At 55.0% G+C, this 24,519-nt stretch overlaps 1 protein-coding gene across 4 annotated transcripts in view; it reads left to right on the top strand.

The window, feature by feature from the left end:
- ACOT7 (acyl-CoA thioesterase 7) overlaps positions 1-24,519 on the top strand; it is a 111,225-nt gene that overhangs the window by 73,820 nt on the left and 12,886 nt on the right. For all 4 annotated transcript variants that reach the window (XM_026519962.3, XM_026519963.4, XM_057305420.1 and 1 more), the window contains exons 7-8: positions 10,343-10,459; positions 21,181-21,365. In XM_026519962.3, the coding sequence (XP_026375747.1) occupies positions 10,343-10,459; positions 21,181-21,365 (302 nt within the window). The remainder of the gene's footprint in view (positions 1-10,342; positions 10,460-21,180; positions 21,366-24,519) is intronic.

The raw sequence follows: 24,519 nt of genomic DNA, 5'->3' as shown, positions 1-24,519 counted from the left end.
GGCGTGTTTAGCCTGAGAAACCCAGTCCGCTGTATAGCAGCAGACTGTCCTTCTCTACGGATGTCCTGGGATCTTTTGTCTTTGATGTCAGATTAATTAACTTTATTTCCTATTTAGCTGCATCATTAGGGCCACTGATTTTCCCCTAACGGTGTCTTTCCTGTTTAGTATCATGAGCATGGAGTTCTTAAGTATGAGTTGAGTCTTTCCTTTGAGGAAGCTGACACCCACTGGAACGGTTCTCGGCCTTCAGAGACATGACCCAGCCTTGCAGGGACTCCAGGCCTCGGCCTGCCCTTCCCAGAGTGGGCAGCGGGGAGGGCCTGAGTGTGGCACTGCCACCTGACCCCTAATCTCCCTGGCAGTTGGGACAGGAATCCGCCTGCCCTACTTTCCCTGCTGCCTCGTTTGGAGGAGGGAAGCATCGATTCTCAAACAGCAGGAACCACGTCCAGTTGTGATCTGACACGGAACGTGAGGGCTGAAGCACGGCCGGGCAGCCCCTTTCCCCGGCTCCCGGGCACCTGGGAGCCCCAGCCCAGCTGTGCCCGAGGCCTCTGCCACAGTACCCGCTGTTGGTATTTTGACGTTAGAAACCCATCATCTTTACGACCCTGTGTATTAATTGCCAAAAATAATCCTTACTAATTACCTTACCTAATATTCCCCCGCCCTTGGTTGCTTTTCACAGAGATGCCCACGGCTACATCTGGAACCTGGGAGGGAGACGCCAGACTGACTGGGGAGGCCGTCACTCAGCTGGCTCTCAGAATAACCCGTTGCCATTGCTGAGGGGTGGGTTTGTTAAAATAGGATGAACTTACTATTGTTTTCTTAATATAGGAGCCTGGCACCCACACTCCGTCAGCTGGGACTAAATATGGAAACGGGGGCATCTCAAGTCGCCGCCCACAGCGTGGGCAGTGGAGGCGCGGGGCTCTGAGCTGCTAACTGCCGCTCCGGGTTTGTAGGCAAGCGTGACCCAGGCAGCCAGTCGGACCTGGGAGAATAAATTTAAGCCTCTATTTTTAAGCCAGCCAACATGTTGTCGATACTTAAAAAACCTATGAGCAGTTAAATGTTAGATTCAAAAATATCTCCGGTGCCTGCTGTTTATCTGTGTTCGTGGCCGAGCAGGTCTCATTTTCTTCCTTCCCATAATTCCTGAAATGGATGCGGCGTCCAAGGACAGCAGATCTACAATTTTGTTGTCATTTTTTAAATGGCGAATCCTGGGTAATGAGGACAGCTCACGACAGACTGTAATTTGCCGAAGTGATGTTCCCATCACGGGCAGCCCCCATTGTGCCTGAATGGGGAGAAATTGACACGGTTTCCAGCGGGACCCTGGTAAGAGGCACATTTTGGAAGGCTCGGGTACTCGATGTTTCAGATTTAAGTGTGGAAAAGGGAGCAGGAGGTGGGGACTTCAGTGTCGAGGAGGGCTGGCAGCTTCAGCTGCTCTGGCCAGACAGCGGGCCCAGTCGCACAGTTAGCGGGAGACCAGTTACAAACTGGGCAGGGGGCTTTCTGCAGGAGGGGGCTGTTTGTTTTTAACAGAATTTACTTTTCTCCGTGGACACATGGATTGTAATGTATTGTGTCTACCGCTCTCAATACTGTGTTTTGCGGTAACAGTCCTTACAAATGTGTCAGGATGGGATGAGATTTTTCATTATCTTGTTTCCGCACGGGCCACATGACCTCATGGTTTTCTCCCAGCCACGGGTGACAGGAGCGTCTCATAACCAGCCCCACGCAGCAATGAGTCCTGGGTGGTTCCTCTCCCGACCACGAAGAGGGAGAAGACAGTTTGAAGTCAACATCTTATTATAATCTCCACTTTACAGCAGCTCTCTTCCCTCTAAGTAGACACCAGATGTCACTTGACATGCAGGACCCAAGGGGACTGCTGCTTCCAGCTCTGAAGGCGCCAGGACACCCCCCTTTTCTTTCTTTTTTGGGGGGAAGGGGCAGAGGGAGAGAGAGAATTCCAAGCAGGCTCCATGCCCAGCACAGAGCCCGACACACGGCTCAATCTGATGACCCTGGGATCATGACCTGAGCTGAAATCAAGAGTTGGATGCTTAACTGAGTCACCCAGGCGTCCCCAAGGAGACCTCCCTGATTCAAGGCCAAACACTTGAGTTCTGGAAAGAGATTTTCCATGTAGTGAACCCTAAAGTCTACCTTGTCACTTCCCATTGAACAGGCCGTGGCCTCCCTGCAAGGTACAGATTAATGGAAGTAGTGAGATCCTTCCTGCAGCTTGGACGGCGCCCACTCCTTTACAAAGCCCCGTGGACCAGACCCCGAACTCTTCCCAGGCCTCCGTGTGCAGCAGAGTGTGGGATTGCTCGCCATCCTAGTTCCCGCTGCCCATGTCAGTCACTGTTCCCAGTACCTGGGATAAATCCCCTATTTGGGGCACAATCTCATAATAGACACGCATGGTGTGACCAGGCCTGCCCCCTTATCTGGGCACTGGAAGTCTGTGAATTCAGTCCATAAATGGCCTTTGCCATAAAATGGTGATTTTTATTTATTTATTTATTTATTTATTTTGGTGAGGTTTGCAGCTAATCACGGTTCTCTCCCCTGTCTCAGCTCAGATTTGTTTGCTAGCTGTTGGGGTTGGGAGGAGGCCATTTCTTATTTTTTTTAATTTAAATTAATGTAGAGTGTTTTATTAGTTTCAGAGGTAGAGGTCAGTGTTTCATCAGTTGTATATAACACCCAGTGCTCATTCTATCACATGCCCTCCTGAATGCCCATCCCCCAGTTACCCCATCTCCCCACCTGCCACCCTTCCAGCAACTCAGTTTGTTTCCTATGGTTTGTCTCCCTCTTTGATTTTGTCTTATTTTATTTTCCCTCCCTTCCCCTATGATCCTCTCTTTCGTTTCTTAAATTCCACATGTGAGTGAAATCATATGATAATTGTCTTTCTCTGAGTGACTTATCTCGCTTAGCATAATACCCTCTAGTTCCATCCACATCATTGCAAATGACAAGATTTCATTTTTTGGTGGCTGCGTAACATTCCATTGTATGTATGTGTATATGTACGTATGTATATATATATATATATATATATATATCACATCTTATTTATCCATCTGTTGATGGATATCTGGGCTCTTTCCATAGTTTGGCTATTGTGGACATTGCTGCCATAAACACTGGGGTGCAGGTGCCCCTTCGGATCACTGTATCTGTTTCTTTGGGGTAAATACCCAGTAGTGTAATTGCTGGGTCATAGGGTAGCTCTATTTTCAACTTTTTGAGGAACCTCCACGCTGTTTTCCAGAGTGGCTGCACCAGTTTGCATTCCCACCAGCAGTGTAAGAAGGTTCCCCTTCCTCCACATCCTTGCCAACATCTGTCGTTTCCTGACTTGTCGGCCATTCTGACAGGTGTGAAGTGGTATCTCATTGTGATTTGATTTGTATTTCCCTGATGCTGAGTGATGTTGAGCATTTTTTCATGTGTCTGTTGGCCATTTGTATATCTTCTTTGGAGAAATGTCTGTTTATGTCTTCTGCCCGTTTCTTGAGTGGATTATTTCTTTGGGTGTTGAGTTTGGTAAGTTCTTTACGGATTTTGGATACTAGCCCTTTATCTGATATGTCATTTGCAAATATCTTCTCCCATTCTGTCGGCTGTCTTTTGGTTTTGTCACCTGTTTCCTTTGCTGAGTGAAAGCTTTTTATCTTGATGAAGTCCCAATAGTTCATTTTTGCTTTTGTTTCCCTTGTCTCTGGGGACGTGTCTAGCCAGAAGTTGCTGCGGCCAAGGTCAAAGAGGTTACTGCCTGTGTTCTCTAGGATTTTGATGGATTCCTGTCTCACATTTAGGTCGTTCATCCATTTTGAGTTTATTTTTGTGGATGGTGTAAGGAAGTGGTCCAGTTTCATTCTTCTGCATGTGGCTGTCCAATTTTCCCAACAGTATTTGTTGAAGAGACTGTCTTTTTTCCATTGGCTATTCTTTCTTGCTTTGTCGAAGATTAGTTGACCATAGAGTTGAGGGTCCATTTCTGGATTCTCTATTCTGTCTGTTGATCTGTGTGTGTGTCTCTGTGAGGAGGCTGCCTTGTTAAGTGTCACTCTCCAGCAGACATAGCAAGGTAATTGTGAGCATTAGTTTTGTTACCTGACCAATCACCTAGCTCACCTGGCTCTGGATTGAACAAGCATGCCTTCCCCAGCCTCAGCTGTGACTGATTATGAACCAGACTGTTACCCAGATATGGGCCCTACAGCTTACTAGTGGAGTGGCTTCCTGGGTTGCATATGATCCGTAATGGGTGGTCTTTCATTAGTTCACTCGTTCGTTCGTTCATTCGTTCGTTCATTCATTCATTCATTCATTCATTCATTCATTCATCACAACCGTTTCCTGAGCACTATCTGCCAGGTTCTGAATTGGGCAGGGACACAGACAATAAGGCATGTCCCCACCTGGTGCTGGCTTCCTGAGATGGTCTAGGGGTGCAGCACTGTAGGGTGTCTGGCATCAAGAGGTCACCTAGCTGCAGCTGTCTTCCCTGGAGTCCGCCCTAGGCTCAGAGCTGATCCTGGTCAGCACACACCGGGGGTCCTGTGATATTTTTAGTAACAGTGAAATCACTTGTGGAATCTCTACCCGCATTTTGGATAAACGGAAGAAACCCTTCTATTTATTCTTCCATTCTTGACGGCTTCTGCTTTTCAGGACACACAAGCAAGGGGGTTAGTTGTGGGTACTTCCTGCATTCCAAACACTACTTCCAATTCAGACTCTACCTTCTCCACCTCCTTAACCTTCCTCCCCACCCCCCAGACCCCGAATGTGGGCACCGCCTGGTGGCTCAGTCTGGCAGTTCTGGTCTCATGACCGTCCATGCCCACACACGCTAATTCTGCTGCCACCCCCACCTGTCGCCGTGATCTTGCACTCTCTTCTTCATATCCTATCTCGGGCAGGAATTCCGCCTCACATCTCAGTGTTGCAGGTCCTGGATCGAGAGGAAGGCAACTCGGCATGGCCTCCGGTGGGTGCCCCGTGGCCAGGGGCTGGTCCCTGCTCTACCCCGAGTGAGTGCTGTGCCATTGGACGCATGCCTCTCTGTGCCTCCAGTTCTGGCTTTGAAAAATGGAGACCATAATGTACTTCCCTCCCAGGGCTGCTGTCCAGTCACTCCATCCTTCATTCATTCATTCCTGCGTTCAGTGTTTACAGAGAGCCTTCCATGGAGCAGACACTCGGGATACATCCGTGAGCAAAACAAAGTTGTCTCCCTCCAGGGCCGACCTGGCCCAAGTGAGTGCAGCGTGCTTGACTGCGGCTGCCACTGGCCCCTCAGGAAACCCAGACGTTGTTCTTCACGACCAACTCACTGCTCCCAGCGACACTGTTACTTCTCTACAACGCGTCCCCTTTGTTCCCATCTCCTGGGCCAGACTTCACGGTCTCCTTCATTTTCTCTCAAAAAACCCTCCTCGTCTCTGTCTCATGAGAAGGACCCTCAGGGCAGCTCCATCTAAGAAAAGGGCAGCCACACATAATACACTTTCTGTTACAAACGTCTAAAATTTTCCAGTTAAAATGCCCTGAACACTCCCCAGCGCACCAAAAGGGGGGATTTTAACTGAGTTTTCCGGTTTTTCTATGAGAATCCTGTCTCTCCATCATTTTTGTGTTCAACTATTCCTAGATTCTGGATTGGCCTGTCCTTGATGTAAATTATTGCCGGTGCAGTGGTGTCTCGTGGCAAACGCAGCCTCTCTTGACACTTCTTCCAACTGAATGAGCTTTTGTTGGCTGCCCAAGGAGGTTTGCTTATCGTACTTAGAGTAAGTCTGGGGGAAAATGCCTTCTGAATTCAAAAAGAGCGAGCAGGGGCCGCCTGTCCAGCTGTTGGAACAACTCAATTCTTTGTGAGGCAAACCGACCCAAGAGAACTCAGTCTGTGGGCTCATACTCTTACTCTGAAACTGAACGTGCATGCACATACCCCACACCTGCATGCACACACCCCCGTAGGCACACATGCACCCCCGCACATGCATGCACACCCCCACACACATGCATACACGCACACACCTCTGCACATGCATATACACATGCACAGACCCCTACACATGCATGCACACCCCCACATACAGGCACACATGCACGCACACATCCCCACATGCACACCCCTCCACACACCCACACACTGTGCACACACCCACACACCTGCATACACACTTGCATGCACACCCACCCACACATGTGTACACACATGCACACCCCTACACATGCATGCACACCCCCACATACAGGCACACATCCCCACAGGCACACACGCACGCACACACCCCTGCACATACATGCACACCCCATCACATGCATGCACACCCCCACATACAGGCACACATGCACGCACACATCCCCACATGCACACCCCCCCACACACCCACACACCATGCACACACCCCCACACCTGCATACACACTTGCATGCACACACTCCCGTACATGCATGTACACGCGTGCACCCCCACCCCTGTGTGCACATGCACACACACACCCCTGCACATGCATGCACACTCCCACACACATGCATGCACACCCCCATATGCACACCCCCACACGCATGCACACACACACCCACATGCATACGCACATGCACACCCCTACACACACATACACACGCACCCCTGCACATGCATGCACACTCTAACACACATGCACACCCCCACATGCACACCCCAACACACACTCCCGCACATGCATGTACACGCACACACACCCCCACCCCTGCATGCACATGCACACATGCACCTCTGCACATGCGTGTGCACCCCCACAATGCACACACCCCGCACACACATGCACACACCCCTGCCCCTGTATGCACACATCTCTGCACATACATGCATGCACAGCCCCGCACATGCATACCCGCACATGCACACCGCCCTCACACCTTCATTCACAGGCGTGCACACCCTGAAACTGCACCACGTCAGGAGGTGGTCTGTGGGTCTCAGACCTGCATCTGTGTCCTCTGTGGTTCGCATGTGTAAGGGGAGGCTATCCCTTGGACTCCACCCTTGTCCCCTGAGCAAAGTGTATGATTCTCACTCAGCGTGTTTCCTGGCGTTCTGAGACGTCTCACTTCTCTCATTCTCTTCCAAACGTCCAGTCTCTTACAAAGTCTCCAGTTAAATTGGCGTTGGGTTTTACAGACTTTCGTGTTGTAGTGGTAGCTGCCATTGTGGGCAGCTCGTGGCTCGCCCGTCGCCTCTCGTCCCTGCACTAGCAGACTCCAGAGCTCCGAGGGCCATCTGCCTGTCCAGGGTCCCCAGCCAAGCTGTGGTGGGGTGGTGAGGCGTCTGACCCCAGAGTCCAAGCCTGCACCACCGTGAGGGCGGGGCCGTGCTCACACCGGTTCATCTGGAGGCTGAGGTGGTCCTCCAGGGAGGCAGTCCATAGTGACAAGCACAGTGAGGTACCCGGGCGCTGTTTTCTGTTTTTCCCTCCTTGGGGTGCCGGGCTGGGGATGTGGCTGAAGGGCCTCTGCCCTGCCAGGCCTGCACTTGCCCCACATTTGCTGGGGCCCCGGCTGTGGGTAAAGACCCAGACGACCTCATGGTGAGCTTAGGGAAGGCTGCCTGTGTCCGTTTCCTGTAACAACTTCACCCAGCAGAGGCTCCTTGCAAAGCAAAGTGTGACCCTTTGTCTCAGACCTCTGAGCCGGGCTGCTTGAAGGCCAGAGGCACCCCCGCCCTTGCAGGAGCCTCCGGCCTCGGTCGCCTGGAGATAAAACCTGGCACCTGCGAGTCTTTCCTCTTAAAAGAGCTGTTTCCCTAGCATTCTGTCTACACGGTCTTTAGAATGGGACCCATACGTGTCAGAGCCTGCATTGTTAATATGAAAACTGGGGATACTGATCCCTTCCTTCTTGGATGAAGCTAGATATGTGTGCCAGTCTCTCTGAAAGCGCTTTTTATTTATTTATTTTTAAGATTTTATTTATTTATTTGACAGAGAGAGAGAGAGAGAGCCAGTGAGAGAGGGAACACAGGCAGGTGGAGTGGGAGAGGAAGAAGCAGGCTCCCAGCGGAGCAGGGATCCTGATGCGGGGCTCGATCCCAGGACTCTGGGATCATGGCCTGAGCCGAAGGCAGATGCTTAACGACGAGCCACCCAGGCACCCCTGAAAGCACCTTTAAAACAGCAGGCTGCAGCTCAGTCTCCGTCCCTATCTGATCATTTATCATTACCATCAGATAGCAACATCTTCCATTAAAAAAAGTCACAGTAACAAAAGCATCATTTTTTAATCAAGAACAGGAATGTGTTTTTTAAAACCTTTCTATTCTGGAAATGCTCAGATATGCACAGAAGTGGAGAGAAGAGTATACTGGACCCCAACTGTCCCTCTGTCTCTCAGGTCCCTTGAAAGTAGCATCTTCTGCTGTATTTGTATGAGGTCCCTGGTCCAGTACGGAAAGGACCTCTGCTCTTTTTAGCTCCATTGTATTTTGTTTTCCCCACACAGTAAAGAGCGTTTTAATTAGTCACCAATGTTTAAAAATTGGTAGATTCCTCGTAAACGTGTAGGTTCCAGTCTTGTCTAGAAACATCAGAAGGCTGGTAGCGTGAGGCCCTGATTCCTGGGCATGGGAGGCAGTAGGCAGGGCCAGCCCTGCTCACCTCCCCACACCACCTGCCTGACCTACAGGCATTTGGTTCTGCAAGCCTGATCTTAAACCTGCTTCCCCCATGAGCCTGGCTTTCATGAGTAGAATGACATCTGCTTTTCTGCCTCTCTCTGGGTTTTTAGAAAACATTCTGTATTCTGGGGTGAATACACCTAAGGTTCAAAGAGTTCTTTTTAATTAATTAATTTATTCATTCATTTATTTTTAGAGAACGAGAAGAGCGTGGGGTGCGGGGGTGGGGGGGCAGAGTGAGAAGGAGAGAGAGAACCTCTAGCAGATTCCCTGCTGAGCACAGAGCCTGAGATCATGAGCTGAGCCAAAATCAAGAGTCAGACGCTCAACTGACTGAGCCACCCAGGTGCCCTATAAGACTTTTGATAGCACTGGGTTGATTGATGTCACTGATGCTTTTGCAGGTCAAAAATGGTTGAATATTGGCAATCTCATGTAGTTTGGTCTAATAAAAGACATGGTTTAAATGTTTAGATATGAAATAAGTAGAATATGTTGTCCTGGGGGGCAGGAGTTGGGGGGAGGGCTAGCAGGTATACGGTTGTGATCCCATCAAATTAAGGGGACAGTGAGCAAAAGCCAGTGTCTGCAGCCTGAGGTTTTAAAAACACCTTGGCCCTCCGTGAGCCTGCTTTTCTTGTTTGTTTGTTTTCTATAATGGCCTTATTGTGGTGATTCACATGCCATACAACTCAGCCATTACAAGTCATTGATTTTTAGTGTATTCCCTGTTACACAACCATCACCACAATCAACTCAGAACATTTTCATCCTCCCAAAGAGAAGCTCCATACCCATTAGCACTCACTCCCTCTTTCCCCCTGACCCCCAGCCCTAGCGACCGTTAATCTGCTTTCTGCCTCTATGGGTCTGGTCTGCTTGTTCTGGACATTTCCTATAAAGGGGATCCTACAATTTCTGGTCTTTGGGGCCTGGCTTCTTCTACCGAGCATTGTGTTTTCAGGGTCCGTCTGTGTTGTAGCATGTGTTCGCGCTTTGCCCATTTTCATTGCTGGGCAATGTCCCACCGTATGGATGGGCCACATTTTCTTCATCAACTGACGCTCATGTGGGTCATGTCGCTTTTTGGCTATTGTGGGTAACGCTGTCATGAAATCCGTGTACAGGTGTTGTGTGACCATGAGTTTTTAGTTGTTATGGGTACGTACCTAGGAGAGGAATTGCCAGGGCATATGGTAACTCTGTTTAGCCTTTTGAGAAACTCCCAACTGTTTCCAAAGCGGCCGCACCATTTCCATCCCTACCAGCGATGCATGAGGGTTCTGATTTCTCCGCGTTCTCACTGACACTTGCGATCTGACTTTGGTTGTGGCCATGCCAGTGGATTTTGTAACAAAACCTTCCTGGGGGAATAAGGTATCTGGGGAGGGTAGGAAAAGGATCGTCATTTTGTTAGCGGCCGAGACCGTCAGCTGCGGTCGTTTTTGGAAGCTCCTGAGGAAGCCGGCTTCTCGGCACGAGCTTGAACAACGCCCCGGTCGTGCATTGCTGTAGCCCGAGCTGGCTGCGGCCCCCGCTGCTGGGTAGTGGGACAGCTTTGTCTTTTATGACTGGTTTCCAGGGTGGAAGTAGCCTCCCCATGTCTGACCTGCCACGTGCCCCTTCTCTCTGCAGGTGTCACCATGAAGCTCATGGACGAGGTGGCTGGGATCGTGGCCGCACGTCATTGCAAGACCAACATAGTCACTGCTTCCGTGGACGCCATTAACTTTCACGACAAGATCAGAAAAGGTAACGGGACTCTGCTGACAGAGAAGGCGGGTGGCCGTCGGCTCTCTGGCTCCCTTTGCCCGTTTGCTTGGGGTTCGCGCCCAGTGTCGCCAGCGCCCTGGTGTCTGCCCATTTGCCAAGAGAAACAAGAAGCCAGTCTTGAGCTTGTTCTTGTTGGTACATCTGTGAGGCTAGGATTTGTTGGTTTGATTTTTCAATCTGCTAAGACCCGTAACTCAGATGTGTTTGGGGCCTTTATGCTATGCGCCATAAACCCCTCTTAAAATGCTCTCTGAAGAGTTTGCGTGCACAGCTCCAGTGACGGTTGCCCCCAGGTTTTACACAGTTCCTCTGGGGGAGCAATAGATCATCCCTGACGTACATGGTGGCAGGGTCCGCACGGAGAAACCCGTGGACCACAGTCCTCGGCCAGTCTGCCTGCCCCACCCAGGCAGCACTGGGGGTGGGCACTTTCCCTGTCCCAGAGGCTTGGCGGCTGCCACAGGAGACCAGGCCAGCTCCTCATGCCCATCCCACGTTACTGCTGAGGGTGTGAGGTGAGTGGCCGTCCCCTTCCAACTCATGGTGATTTCTATGTGTTGTGTCTTCTGCGGTGAGGCTCTGGGTCCCAGAAAAGTAGCTCCTTGCTGCAGGGCCGTGTCGGGTCAGGGCGTGGGAGCCTGGTATTGATTCGAGAGCAGCCTTGCTGGGAAAGCTGTCAGGTCAGACCAGTCCCTGGCTGGGAGATGCCTCCAAGCGCTGCTCGGCTCACAGAGTCCCCCAAGGCGTTCCGGACCCTTGAAGGCCGCACGGCCAGCACCGCCAGCATGCTCTCTCCCACAGAACATGCTGGCGGTGAGTGCCCAAGTGCGGGGCCAGAGGGTCCTGGTGTTGGAAGGGTAGAGGGCTGCTTGCCCGCCCTGGGTCTCCGAGAGCAAGTTAAGCACACCCTCACAGGATCTGGGTGCCTTTAGTGTAAAGACAAGGTCTGTGGCACCGCTCCCTCTGATTTGCACAATCCCTTCGTAACTGGTGGGTGTTTGCCACAGACACAGACCTCAGCGTCATTTTAGAATTTGTCCACAACAAGTGGGTCTTGTCGTCTTGGCTTGTCTGTCATGGGCCTCAGGTGTTGTGTGCAGTGGTGGCACGAACATTTGGGAAATGCAGACTCCCCTGCCAGGACTCCCTGCCTCTCTTTTTCTGGAACTACTCCCCGGATAAGTCCTTGCAATCAGAACTTCACTGTTAAACACAGCTTCAAAATCCATGGGGGAAAACGCGTTTACATTCTGTGACCTTGCTCTGTTCCGTGTCTGCCACGTGCCTTTTGAGAAGCGCCAGCTAGGAAAAGACACAGACTTTCCTGGAGAGCCAGCCGATTTGCTCAGCGTCAGCGGGCTCAGCAGATGTGCTGTGTAGCTCAGGGAAGCTCCCCGAGAATGACCGAGTCTTCACCCCCAATCCCTTGTGTGACCAGAATTAACTTCCAAGGGGGAGTTGAGGAAGGAGAATGGTTGGTTCGTGGTCCGTAGGAATTACTAATTTGCAGGCAAGACCGTGAACTCTCCTCGAGTACAGGGCCCTTTCTAGGACCCATTTAACGACATGGAAGCCACTGGGGCAACTTGTGTGTGGAGCTGCCCTTGACAAATGCTTTCAGTTTCTAAAATGTTACTCTTACTCCAAACACAGAGAAAAGGATCTTCATTTTCAGAAGCCATATTCTGGCAGGACGTTCTATTCTGGGTGGGTTTCCTCCAGCAGGCAGAGTGAGGGGTGGGCTGCAGAGGCCTGCCTGGCTACACCCTTGGGTGCTGACTCTATACAGCCCCGGCCTGGAGCCCGCACCGCCGGGGAGCCCTCGCCGGTGTCCCCACCCCGGCCTGGAGCCTGCGCCGTCCAGGGCTCCCGTGCCAGCAGCGCCTGGCGAGCAGAGAGAGGATGTCTGCTTTCTCCGATCACTTCCTGTTTTGTGCATAAAGGAATGTGGGCCATGCTAGCAGCTATGGAGTCTGGCCTATTTCTGTGCCAGTGTCCCCCAGGCGCTGTTAGACACTGTCACACCTTATTTGTTGTTTTCCAGAGGAATGTCCCTGTGTGAAGCTGTGGGCTCCTCTGGGCCGGTGTCCTGGGTGGGGTCTTGGTTCTGGCAGCGCACCGGCCACACCCACCTCAGACACAGAATGGGCCCATCTCGTCCTCAGTTCCGGGGAGCAGAGGTCTCTGCAGGCAGGGCGCCTTCCCTCCCCCATTCTTTGCTCCTTTCTGGGTGCATGCAATGCAAGGCTGGGGTGGCCCTGCCCGCTGTAGATCCTGGACAACAGGCAGTCCAAGTGTGCCAGAAACTTGCTGAGGGATGGGGAGCGACCTCCCGGCTCGCTCTGCTTTGATTTTCTGATGTAAACCTGCTGAGGTCCCATTAACCCTCAGCCTGTGGGGCTCTAGTGCGGCCTCCAAGCTCCTGCCATCCCTGATCCAGCGTCTCTTCTGCTTTCACAGGACGGGGCCAGGAGAGCTGGATACCGCCGCCCTGCCAGGCCTGTTGCCCGGGTGGGACCCCCGCACCCTGTGCCACGGGTGGGGCGGGGCAGAGTTGAGTGCTCTGGAGAGTGGTGTTTGTGTCGCAGGGCTGCACCACAAGGGACCACAGACTGGGGGCTTCAAACAGTGGACCTTTGCTCTCTCACAGTCTGGAGGCACAAGTCCCAAATCCAGGTGTGGGCAGGGCCCCTCCAGAGGCTCTAGGGGATCGCCCTTCTTGCTTCTTCCAGTCTCTGGTGGCATTTCCTGGCTTGTGGCCACATCACTCCAACCTCCCTCCACTTTCACGTGGCCTCTCCCTTCTCTCTGTTCTTCTGCCTCTTATAAGGACACTTGTCACAGGATTTAGGGCCCACCCAGATAATCCAGGAGGAGCTCATCCTGAGAGCCTTAAATCAGTGGCATCTGCAAAGACCCTTTTTCCCAGTAAGGTCACATTCGTTGGGGTGGGGGCCACTGTTCAGCCCACTACACATGCATTCTCTCCTTATGGCTTGATTCTGGTAGACGCTAGCTCACTTTCTCTTTTGCAAAGTTGTGAGTTGGGTAAAATCTCTTCTGTGCCCCAAGTTGCACCTTTACCTCCCCACAGGACGTGAGTCCTTCCCTTGTGAGGGCCGCTGGTGAAGTCAGCACCCAGCCTGGAGAAGGAGTGACTGAGAGGCAGAGAAGGGAGGGCCCCCAGTTTTGAGAAGGACAGTCATACGTCCAGGGTTGGGGGACAGTCCCAGGATCTGACTCGAGAGCGGCCGCACTAGAGCAGAATTGAGAGGCCCCATGCTTCTCCGGCATGGGGCCACCGATGAAGGAGCAGCGGCTCTCCTCTGCGTGGCAGGAGACGGGGTCAGTCCCGGGGCACAGATGAGCAGCACAGAGCACGGAGCTGCCCTCCTTTTTGTTGGGCGTAGAACTAACTCGTCCCTAAGTCGACTGTAAAACGGGATCAGCATAAAGACTGTTTTTTAAGTAATGATATTTTCATGGGAAAGGCACACGCAGGCGGCTGAGCCAGTGGGCACCCTAGGGCTGTGGTCACAGGGTGGCAGCTGCCCACAGCTAGTGTCCGGCCTCTTCAGACGCACCGCCCTGGAGGGTGCAACCGTGAGAGGCCACTGCTCCTCCTGGGAGGGTGCTCCCCACCTCCGAGGGCTGATCTGACGCGGTGGGGAAAAGCCCAGAAATGTAGATGCGTTGCCAGGCCAACGTGCCACCTGTGTGAGTTCGCCGTGGCTGCTCTAATGAATTACCACAAAACTAGCGGCTTCACAGGCCACAGATGCCCTCTCTTGTGGTTCTGGAGGTCAGGCGTCTAAAAGAGGTCCGTGCGGCTGCGTTCCTGATGTGGGGCCCGACTGGGTGGTATAGCAGAGGTGGCCAGCACTGTGGGGCGGGGTGGGTTGACCTACGACCCCCGGCATCACTCAGGGCAAGCTGGTGAAGCTTGAAGACCCGAACTTACTTTTATAGGTCGCTTCCCTCGTTGCTGATTGTTTCCTTTTAAAATGAGATGTGGAAATGCCAAGGCAGCTGTTGAGGACAGTAGAAGTGGCACGTGGTTACTGTTGCTTTCACGGTTCGGGAAGCCCTGGCAGGAACACCTAAAGCTGGAGTTGTTTGTGGAGAAGCCATCTTTCCAGACTGTTGGGGTGGGAAGTGAGGAATCTTCTAGAAAATGCTTTGGGCTGTGTTATGTAAGACACACCGAAGTTACTTCACTACTTCCCTGCTTTTCTGAGGAACGCTCACTGCCACTGCTCTTTTTGGAACTTCAACACTGAGCTGTACTTAACGTTTGAAATACTTGGCAGCCCCTCAGCTGTGGTAAGAGCAACTTTTTATTATTCTGTTTTCCAAATGCCCGCAAGCTGTGCCATCTGCCCTGGGAGAGACGCCCCACTGCTAGGGGCCGGAGGGGGGGCCCTCCCGCAGCTCACCAGTGACCCAGAAACAGAAAGGAGCTGCAGTTCTCAAGTGCGCGTTACGTGCCCCCGCCCCCCGAGGGTTTACCTGCCCAGTGCTGCAGGATGTCTCCTCAGGCCCGCTTCCCCGGTCTGGAACCCACCCGAGCCGCAGGGTGTCTCCTTGTCCCCGCTTCCCTGGTCTGGAACCCGCCCAAGGCACGCAGTCTCCTCATCCTGCTTCCCCAGTCTGGAACCCGCCCGAGCCGCAGGAGGTCTCCTCGTCCCCGCTTCCCCAGTCTGGAACCCACCCGAGCCACAGGGCTGCTCCGTGATGGAGCCAGAGGGCAGGCCGCACAGCTGGCTCTGGGGCCAGAGCTCTGAGCCCCTCGCTCGGGTGCCTCCTCACTGCCAGGCTTGAATGACAAGGGCATCACCGTGGTGGGTGACGAGCTAGTCCCTGCCAGTCAAATGCAGCGCCATTCACCCCTGACACTTCGCAGCTGCCAGAGTGGCGGCTGGCCCACGCAGTCGTGTATGAAACTCCTGGCTTTCTCAAGCCTTTTGAAAACATGGCTAAGGGTTCTTGCAGTTAGGGGAGTCCAGCCCTGTCTGTGTCTCTGGCATCGGCCTTGGCCCTGGCCCTTTCCCCACTGAAGTTAGTTGGTCCCGCCTCCAGCTGTGCCCTCAGTCTCATCAGCTTTGTCTGGGGGCCCACCTGTGCCGTCCCCACACCACCTGCTGGCCACCTGTGGCTGTTTGCATCATAATTAAAGATAAGCAAAATGGTAAATGCTGCTCCTCCGTGGCACCCGCCACATTTCAGGTGCTCAGTGGCCACACATGGCTGGTGGCTGCTGTATCAGACGGCACAGAAGACCTTCCCAGCATCACAGAAAGCCTGCTGGACAGCGCGGGTCTCTGGACAGTCTGGACTCTGTCCCCAGCTTCCGATGCTCTGGGAGGGATTTCCATAGACCCCTAGAGGGCATATGGACACTCAGCACAAAGCCTAGTGCCCCGGCGCCCCCTTCAGCAGGGTCCCACCACCACCCAGCTCACTGCAGAGCTGGGTGCAGGCCTTCCCGCGAGACAGCCTGTGCCCCCAGGGTACTCAGCACGCCATCTGCAGGGGCACCTGCTCAGACCTCAGGGGTCCAGTGGGGTTCACTAGACAGGCCTGCTTCTTGGCTTCTTGCTGGTACTCGTGGGGCTCTGCTTTTTTCTGGAATTCACAAGAGGAATTTGCTACAAGCTCCAGCTTCCAAATTCAGTTAGGTACCCAGCGGTTGGAACCATCAGATAGGAGATGGACAGAACTTACACATACCAGACAATCGTGTCCCTTCATTTCGGTTGGATACCTTCTGGCAAGACAATAGCAAGGTTTGACTTCCTGGGCCCTCGATGGAACAGTGAACCGATTTCCACACGCGGCCACCAACCATCCTTCCCACTGGAAACCCACCAGGTCTGCCACCGTGTGGCTGCCGGGACCCTGGCCCAGTTGCCGTTGGGATTCATTCTTTTTTTTTTTTTTTTTAAGATTTTATTTATTTATTCGACAGAGATAGAGACAGCCAGCGAGAGAGGGAACACAAGCAGGGGGAGTGGAAGAGGAAGAAGCAGGCTCATAGCGGAGGAGCCTGATGTGGGGCTCGATCCCATAACGCCAGGATCATGCCCTGAGCCGAAGGCAGACGCTTAACCGCTGTGCCACCCAGGCGCCCCGGGATTCATTCGTTGTTACTTGGAGCTTCATTAAGTTTCTAGATTCCTTGTATTGTCATAGAATCCCTGCTTGAAACATGAAAGTATCACATGAAGTGGTAGAAACATACAATAAAGCCACATAAAGGTGATATTCTCTGAGCTTTATGAAGTCTCGTGCTCCCGATTTTATAGTCACTGTGACTCAGTGTCAGCAGCAGCTCCGAAAAACTGAAGCACATTAAAATCGCCCAGCGCAGGCTCTACCTAGGTAGTTGTATTAATTTTGTGTGGCTGCCGTATCAATTTACCAAGAACTGAAATGACACAGATTTGCTGTCTCAGTTCTGGAGGTCGGAAGTCTGACTCGGGTCTCACTGGGCTGAAGCCAGGCTGCCATTCCTTCTGGAAACTCGAGGAAAAAATCTGCTGCTTGCTGTTCCACCTTCTAGAGGCCACCGGCCTTCCTTGGCATGTGGCCCCTCCTCCATCTCCAAAGTCAGCAGCATAGCATCTCTCTGGCTCTCCGCTCCGGCCTCCTCATCCACTTGGGAGGACCCTTGCGATGACACTGGGCCCACATGGATAATCCAGGCCGGTCGCCCCACCTCAAGGCCCTTAACCTAATCATGTCTGTAAAGCCCCTTTGCCACATAAGGCCACATAATTCACAGGTTCAGGGGATTAGGACATGGACATCCTTGGGGGACGTTGCTCCCCCTGCCATAGTGGCCCATTGATTCTACTTGACACAGAGGCGGGTAGGGTTCCAGACCACTTCTGAGCTCTGCCTTTTCCCTGCCCTGTGTCTTCTCCTATAAGCTCTGTAGACAGGACCCTGGCAGAAAGCACAGGAGAGCAAGAAGGAGCTCAGCCCTGGGGCTTTCAGGGAGGCTTGAGAGGAAGCACCCCTCAGTCTGTCCCAAGCCCCTCAGCGGCTGATACCTGGTACTTCTGAGGCTCGGGGGACTCTCAGTGAGGCAGCAGGGGTGGTGAGCTTCCTGGCAAGTCTCGGCCTTTTACAGAGAGTTGGCACTCAGGTCCAGAGGGTACCTTAACGTGCTGGGATCCTGAGTCGCGGCCTCTCAGACCACGCTCACGAGCGGGCGAGCTGAGCTGTGGCCCCGGCCTTCCTGTGCTTTGACCACCCCTGTGATTTGTTTTAAACGTTACTTCTCAACAACCATGTTGGTGTGATTCTGCACCCGACGACCCTGGGAGCGTTGTGTGGGCACACTCTGCCCTTGGGCTTCAGGTGACTGTCCGACAGGGCTGTTAAGCAGAAGGGCATTCAGACCCTACCAGAAATGTCTGTCCTGGGCTTACATCCACGTGGCATAATTAATGTGGGCAAGTGACCTCCATGTGGCCACATTTGCAGGCTCACCGGCTCCTCATAAGCTCCTGAGAGACAGCTACTCCCGTGCCAGTTTGCAGATGAAGAAGCCAAGGCGCGGTGTGGTTCCTGGCTGGCCACCTGCCCAGTGCACCCCAGAGCCTGTGCAACCCGAGGTCTTCCCCAGAGCACCACGGCCCGGGGGAACTGTGGGCCGTCCTGGGGCTGCTCTGGGCCTCAGAGAGCCCGCCTTCCATGGAGACACTCGGTGGGGAATGGCTGTCTGTTCCCACTTTAGCAGCTCAGAGGAGAACTCCGTGCCCCCTCCTGGCCTCCCTCCCCAGGCCAGGAGAGTGGTCCAACACCCTGAGCCTGTCCTGGTGGCTCCTAGCCCCGATAACAGGGACTGTTTTCCCCCTTGAGCTGGTCACACCTGGTCTTTTAAATGAACAAGCCATTCTCTGGGTGGATTTGGACGTGTGACCTAGTGGAAAAGTCCCCAGGCAGTGTCTCCGTGCTTTGGACCGCTCAGCCTCCGCTGTCCCCCACAGAGAGCCTCTGAGCACGTGGCTGCCGTGCCCAGCAGGTCCTGCTCCCCCATCTGCAGTTTTTCGGGCAAATGGAAGTGAACGAGAGCACAAGCGAGCTACTGGCTGAGGTCCTTCCCTGTCTCAGGTGGTGTCTCAGTGTCCCAGGCAGGGGTTGGGGTAGGCCTGGCACACCCTTCCCATGGTCCTGCCCTTGTACCTGGGGTGGAATGAGCCAGACCTTATGGGAAAAAGCCTGACACCCCATCTCCATGAGATCTCTGGGCATCCTGCCTCTGGCTTGTGTCTAAGTCCCATGCTCCCTGGCAAACCATATCGACAGCCTTGCCCCACCCCTATGTGGTGAAGGGGCCTGCACGCACCTGGTTCAGGCTCCCATCCCATAAGAAATCACTGCACAAGCCTCAGGGAAGTGGCTGGAAGGGGGAGCCAGCCCTGGCTGAGCCTTGAGTAGGTTCTGTCCACCAGAACCCTGCCTGTAATGGCCACTGTCCTCGCTGACTTCCGGCCTTGTGAGATCGTGGCGGTCACTGGAAGTGAGCAGGTCGAGCCTGGATGCTGTGTTCTCTTATTGAAAGTCCTGCAGCCCCTGGCTGGGTGTAGTGAATTGGTACAGCCGAGCCTGCTGCCGTCTTCATTCTAGGCACACTCAGACGCGGGTGTGACCGTGCTTCCAAACAGGCGCACCCATGGGGTCATTCCACACAGAGCCTTCAGCTTGGAGACCGCGGAGCAGTTCAGGGGTGTCCTGATCCCCTGAAACCAGACGCAGAAACGGTGTGTTATGTTCCTCCAGGAGAGCCCCCGTGGCAATCACAGGTTCTCTGGGGGCTGAGGGGACACGATGGGAAGGACTCAGGGAGATGCATGGCTCCTTCCCCGTCCGGCCCCAGCTGCCGAGTGGCCTGTAACTCCAGCGGAGCCTGGTGAGCCTGTGAGTGGCGTGCCCCTGTGGGTCACGGAGGCAGCTCCTAATGGGGCAGCAGGACTCACGCACTGACCCTGGGCCCTGACGTGCTCGCACCCTGGTCTCAGCCCGGCCACAGGTGTGTGCCTGGTGCTTTGGTCATGACTCTGCCCTCGTAGAGCTCCCATAATGCCACTTGTCACTGACCGTGTAGCCTTCCTTCCCTCCCGGAAACGGCTGTACGGACTTGAAGCACTCCCTGTAAGTATGAAACTGAATGTGGCATGGAACATTCTGGTACTCTATAACATGGAATAACTGCGCCTGCTTCTAGCCTGCCCACACACTCACCCCTAACAGTCACCATGCTGTCTTGACCTGTCTGTCCTCCTGGGTCTTTCAACGTGTCTCATGGCGCCTGTTTCCTTGGAGCTAGGACACCGGGGTTCCCAGGGTTGTTAAAAGGTCCCCAGAGCCAGCACTGGTTCCAGGGAGTGGGTCTCAGCATTATGTGTCAGACTGGGGCAGGGATTTCCTTGAACCCAGCCCAGAATGAGGCCATGCTGGGAGCGGGGACCACGGGGAGCCTTTCTGGCTACACGTTGTTGGGGGTGCAGCCGGGTGTCCGCCCCTCGCCCTGGAAGTCCCTGAGGATTCGTGCTGCCTCGTGGTCCAGAACCACACCGTTGGTGATGATAATGACCGTGCTGAGTGCCTTCTGCCACTGGGCACCAGGTTAGCACCTGGCTCATCTCATATCTTCCCTATAGTTACCCTGGGAGGCAAGTCAAGTCTGTTTTAGGAAAAGACTGGGCTCCGTGAGATGAAGGGAGCAAGGCGAGAAAGGGCCAAGGCTGGATGGTAGGCAAGAGCCTGTGAGCAGGAGGGTGGGGGCAGAAGAGCCGCTCTAGGTTGGAAGGCAGCTGACAGGGTGGATAGTCTTGCCCCAGGGGGCGCGGGGAGTACAGGGAGGTTGGATTGAGGTTGAGAGGGAGAGGGACACCCGGGACAGTGTTATAGGAACATAGGACTCTGGACTACATCATAATCAGCGAGGGAAACCATGCCAGTCCAGGAAGGTGGTGAGCACCTGGGGATTCGGACCAAGGGCAGGGCCTCGGCTATGTTGTGGGGCGGGGTCTGCAGCTCTGAGCAGAGCTCTGGTCCTATGAGCAAGCCTGCCGGAGAGAAGGAGAGCCTGACGGCATAGACGCAGCTTTGCCAGGACAGAAGGGTAGGAGGACCTGGGCTGAAGTGCACACAGGGGCTCTGGGGGACATAGGACCACGGTCATCGTGACCACTGGCCCTGCCAAGAGCCCAAGGCTGCCGTCAGACCAGCATCAGGAACAATAGCCAGGGAGCTGGGAAGGTACCAGGCAGGTGTGCTTAGAGCAACACAGTGGGGCATCTGTGTGGCACAAGTAAGGTCACGGTGTGGACGGTGTGGCTGGTGTGGCCTTAACGTGACTTCAGAGGGACAGAGCCAGCTCACCCCGCAGCTGCCAGAAAGCAGGTTGGGGGCGGCTCCTCCCAGGGGATGGGGCCCGGTGATGGCCACCACCTCGAATGTTTGCATAAACGCTAAGAGCGAACACCTGCTCCCGAGGCAGGTGGGTGTTCGGGGGCTACTAACGGGCGCGGTGAGAGCTCGTCGTGTCCATGTCCTCGTAGTTGTTAGACGCTGCCTAACCAGGTGTCTTCTAACGCCCCGTGACACTGTTGCCTGTGCCCTCCCGCCCCGCCCCTCCGTCGGTGCCCCCCCCCCCCCCCCGCTAACCCGCTGTGCGTGCCCTGCAGGCTGCGTCATTACCATCTCTGGGCGCATGACCTTCACGAGCAATAAGTCCATGGAGATCGAGGTCTTGGTGGACGCCGACCCTGTGGTGGACAACTCACAGAAGCGCTACCGGGCTGCCAGTGCCTTCTTCACCTACGTGTCCCTGAGCCAGGAGGGCAAGTCGCTGCCCGTGCCCCAGCTCGTGGTAAGTGACCACCTCCCCTGTGGGGCTGGCCCCGCCAGCACTCACGCGGCTCCTGGGAGAGACTAGTCCTATGAGCGCATTCTGGGAAGCAGGGCCCCGGCCCAGCTGCTCCCGGGCCCAGTAACCTTGGCTGCACTGCCCCTCAAATGTGAGGGCCTTCCCCTATAGACTGTGAGGTCAGACGGGGCAGACAGAACAAGAGAGAACTCTTCACTAGCTCCTTCCTCTGGGGGTTCTCTCTCGACGGCGAGAATAGTGCCCAGGGGGTCCCAGAGCTGTGTACAAAAGCTAAAATGGGGCTGAGGACCCTCCCAAGGGATGGGTTCTCAAGGAGCCTTGGCCCGAGTGTCCTGCTTGATGGGGACTGAGCCAGACCCTGACAGCATAGGGCTGGACATCCGGGATTCGTGATCCTTCCCTGCCTTGGCCGCCTGGCCAGGCTCTGCCCTGGGTATGCAGAGAGAGATAGCAGGTGTCTGGTCACACAGCCTCCCATGTGCGCTGCTGCCACCACAGTGCTGAAGGGTCCGGAGCTGGAATCCCAACAATCTGACAAGTGCTGGACGCAGGGAGAGTCAGGGAGCCAGAGGCCACCGACGTTCAGAATGGGGAATGGGGAAGGTTGTGGGTGGGTAGTGAGGCTGCTTGGCTGGGAGGTTCTCGGGAACTGTGGAATGAATGAATGAACACACACGCTGCTTACAGATCTCCCTTGAGGACAGCGATGTTTTACCGTAAGCCTCACGCATCCCTTACCAGTGCCAGTCACAGTAGGTGTCCCGCCTGGACCATGTCCAGGCACCTCCAGCGAGCTCTCTACCTGCTCCCCCGCAGCCAGCACCACCCCAGCCCTGGGGAGGGGGCCCCCACTGCTGGCTCCCCTGGCCCCAGGCGAGGACCCCTCGGGCCAGCAAGGCTGAGGCACTCGTGGAGGGTCGTACATTCCGTCCTGGGGAGCCTGGGTTTGGGTCCAGCACACGACTTGCGGCTGCTCGGGCTGCTCCTGATTGCTCTTTGAGCCGGACTGCACGTCTGTCGTTACAGGCAGCGCTCCCGGGGCCGCAGTCGGAGCTTCCCACCCTCTGTGGGGTGAGGGTGAGGGGCAGGGTGGGTTGTCTCAAGCGCCTGGCACTTGCGTGGCCCCTGCCGCTCCTGCTGCGGCTGCTCCCCAGGCAGATCCGGAGCCTCCTGCCGGAGCAGAGCGGGTGCCAAAAACCTCTGTGACAGACCTCACTTCTCACGCAGGCCGGGAACTAGGCCCCTACGTGCTGCTTCCTCCAGCCCTGCAGCCTCCCTGTCAGAGCTGTACCCCACCCGCCCCCTCTACAGGCGGGGAGCCCCACACAGCCCTCCTGACGTCAGCCTGACAAGCCTCCCTGGGACCCGCCTTGCCCGAGCATGAGGGCTAGGGCTGTGTGTCCCCCACGCCGCCCCTCGCCCTGACCCACGGCCCTGCAGCCTTGGCAGAATGGCTTCCCTCCCCACCCTGTCCCCTTGGCCGATGTGCGTGTGTTCCCCCGACCACCTCTGGCCTTGGCTTTTGCAGCCACGTGTCACTGGGTCTTGGCCCACTTCTCAGAACCTTGCCTGCTCCTCTTGGTCCTCAAACACAGGCTTTCCCCTCTTCTCTCCTGGACCCTTGCCCCATCTTTTTCCACCCTGTCACAATGCCCCATCCTGAATGCTGAACTCCACCTCACACGGGAGATGACTTGCTCTCTGTTCTCTTCACCTCCGGGCTCCAGCGGGTGGCCAGACCCAAGGACACTCCGCGTCTTTCCCTCGCTGGCCTGGCATGATGCGCCAGGCCTCAGTGGAGCCTGTGCTCCCTTGACACAGGCCCGCAGTGTCCAAATGGTCAGTCATGGTCCCCCTAAACACCAGGCCCTGACCGGTGCCCACCATGCCCTTCCCTCCTTGGGCGGTTGGGTCCAGGTCTCGTGCCACGGGCATTGTTCTGTGTTCCCTGTTCAGTCCTGGATCGACTTTGCCAGCTCTGCCTCTCTCCTATAGGCTCTCCGCATGCATCTCAAATGTGATTTATCTTGAATTGACTCTTTATCTTTCCCCAAAAAAAGATTCCTTCTCTCAGTGAGCCTGGGAACATGCCTGGCTCCTCTCGCCTCGCTCCTGCTCAGCCCCCCACACCCACTGTCTCTAGGCCCCGTCCCTGGCTGGATCCCTGCTTAGCCCCGAGCTGTACTGCCGCCTGCATGCCTGCTGCCCTCCACCTGACCCCACACTGCAGCTGAGGGAGTTTGTTAAAACCAAATCAGAGTTTTTCCCTCTCCTGCCTAATCTGCTCAGCAGCCTTGGTGCCCTCAGCACAGCGTCCAGTGAAGGCGGCTTCTCTGGCCTCAGCCCCCAGACTCATTCCTGCCTCAGGGCCTTTGCACCTGCTGTTCCTCTGCTCTGCCTGGACGCCTTCCCTCAGCTAGGAACTAGCTTCTTCCACTGTTTCTCAGATAGCTCATCCTTAGATGGCCTTCCCTCCACCCTCAAGATAAAGCCCGACCCCCACCACTGCCCAGAGATTCTGTCCTGTCCCCACGCCATCCTCCCACACCCGGCACCACCTCAGATCCTCTGGGGCATGCACATTCATTCATTATCCGGCCCGATGTGTGATTCCAGGATGACCGGCACAGAGTGGGGCTCAGGAAAATGCCCGTGAGTGGCTCGTGGGCTTGCTCGCCTCTCCAGCCACATTCCTCCACCGCACTGCTCAGTGCCCTGCTGGTGGACGGTTGGCAAGTGCAGGTTCCTAAATGCCCCAGGGACTCCCCCCTCACTGTTGCGGACGCACACGTACTGTCGGGGCACACGTGGGTGTGGGTGTGGGCGTCCTGCTGCCTGCGTTCTGGTCAGGGTGCAAGCATACTGGCTGTGTGGTCCCAGGCTCGCTCTTCTTGGGTGCGCCTGTTTCCTCCTCTGTACCGGGGGGACGGCCCTAGTGCCTGCCACGGAGGGTGGGTGAGGGTTCTGTGAGCTAGTCTCCGTATCTGGGAGTGCCGCATTCATCTGTTGCTGTTTGCTGTGCCCTCCCTGCTGGAGCTGACGCGCTCCTGGAGGGAGCCAGTAAGCAGATAGGGACAATGGACTGTGTGAGATGCTGGTGAGGGTCATGAGGGAAGAAGCAGAAGGTGGGGGATCG

This window comes from Ursus arctos, unplaced genomic scaffold, assembly GCF_023065955.2.
Source record: "Ursus arctos isolate Adak ecotype North America unplaced genomic scaffold, UrsArc2.0 scaffold_32, whole genome shotgun sequence".
Classification (NCBI taxonomy): domain Eukaryota; kingdom Metazoa; phylum Chordata; class Mammalia; order Carnivora; family Ursidae; genus Ursus; species Ursus arctos.
This window is presented reverse-complemented; position numbering and strand designations above follow the sequence as displayed.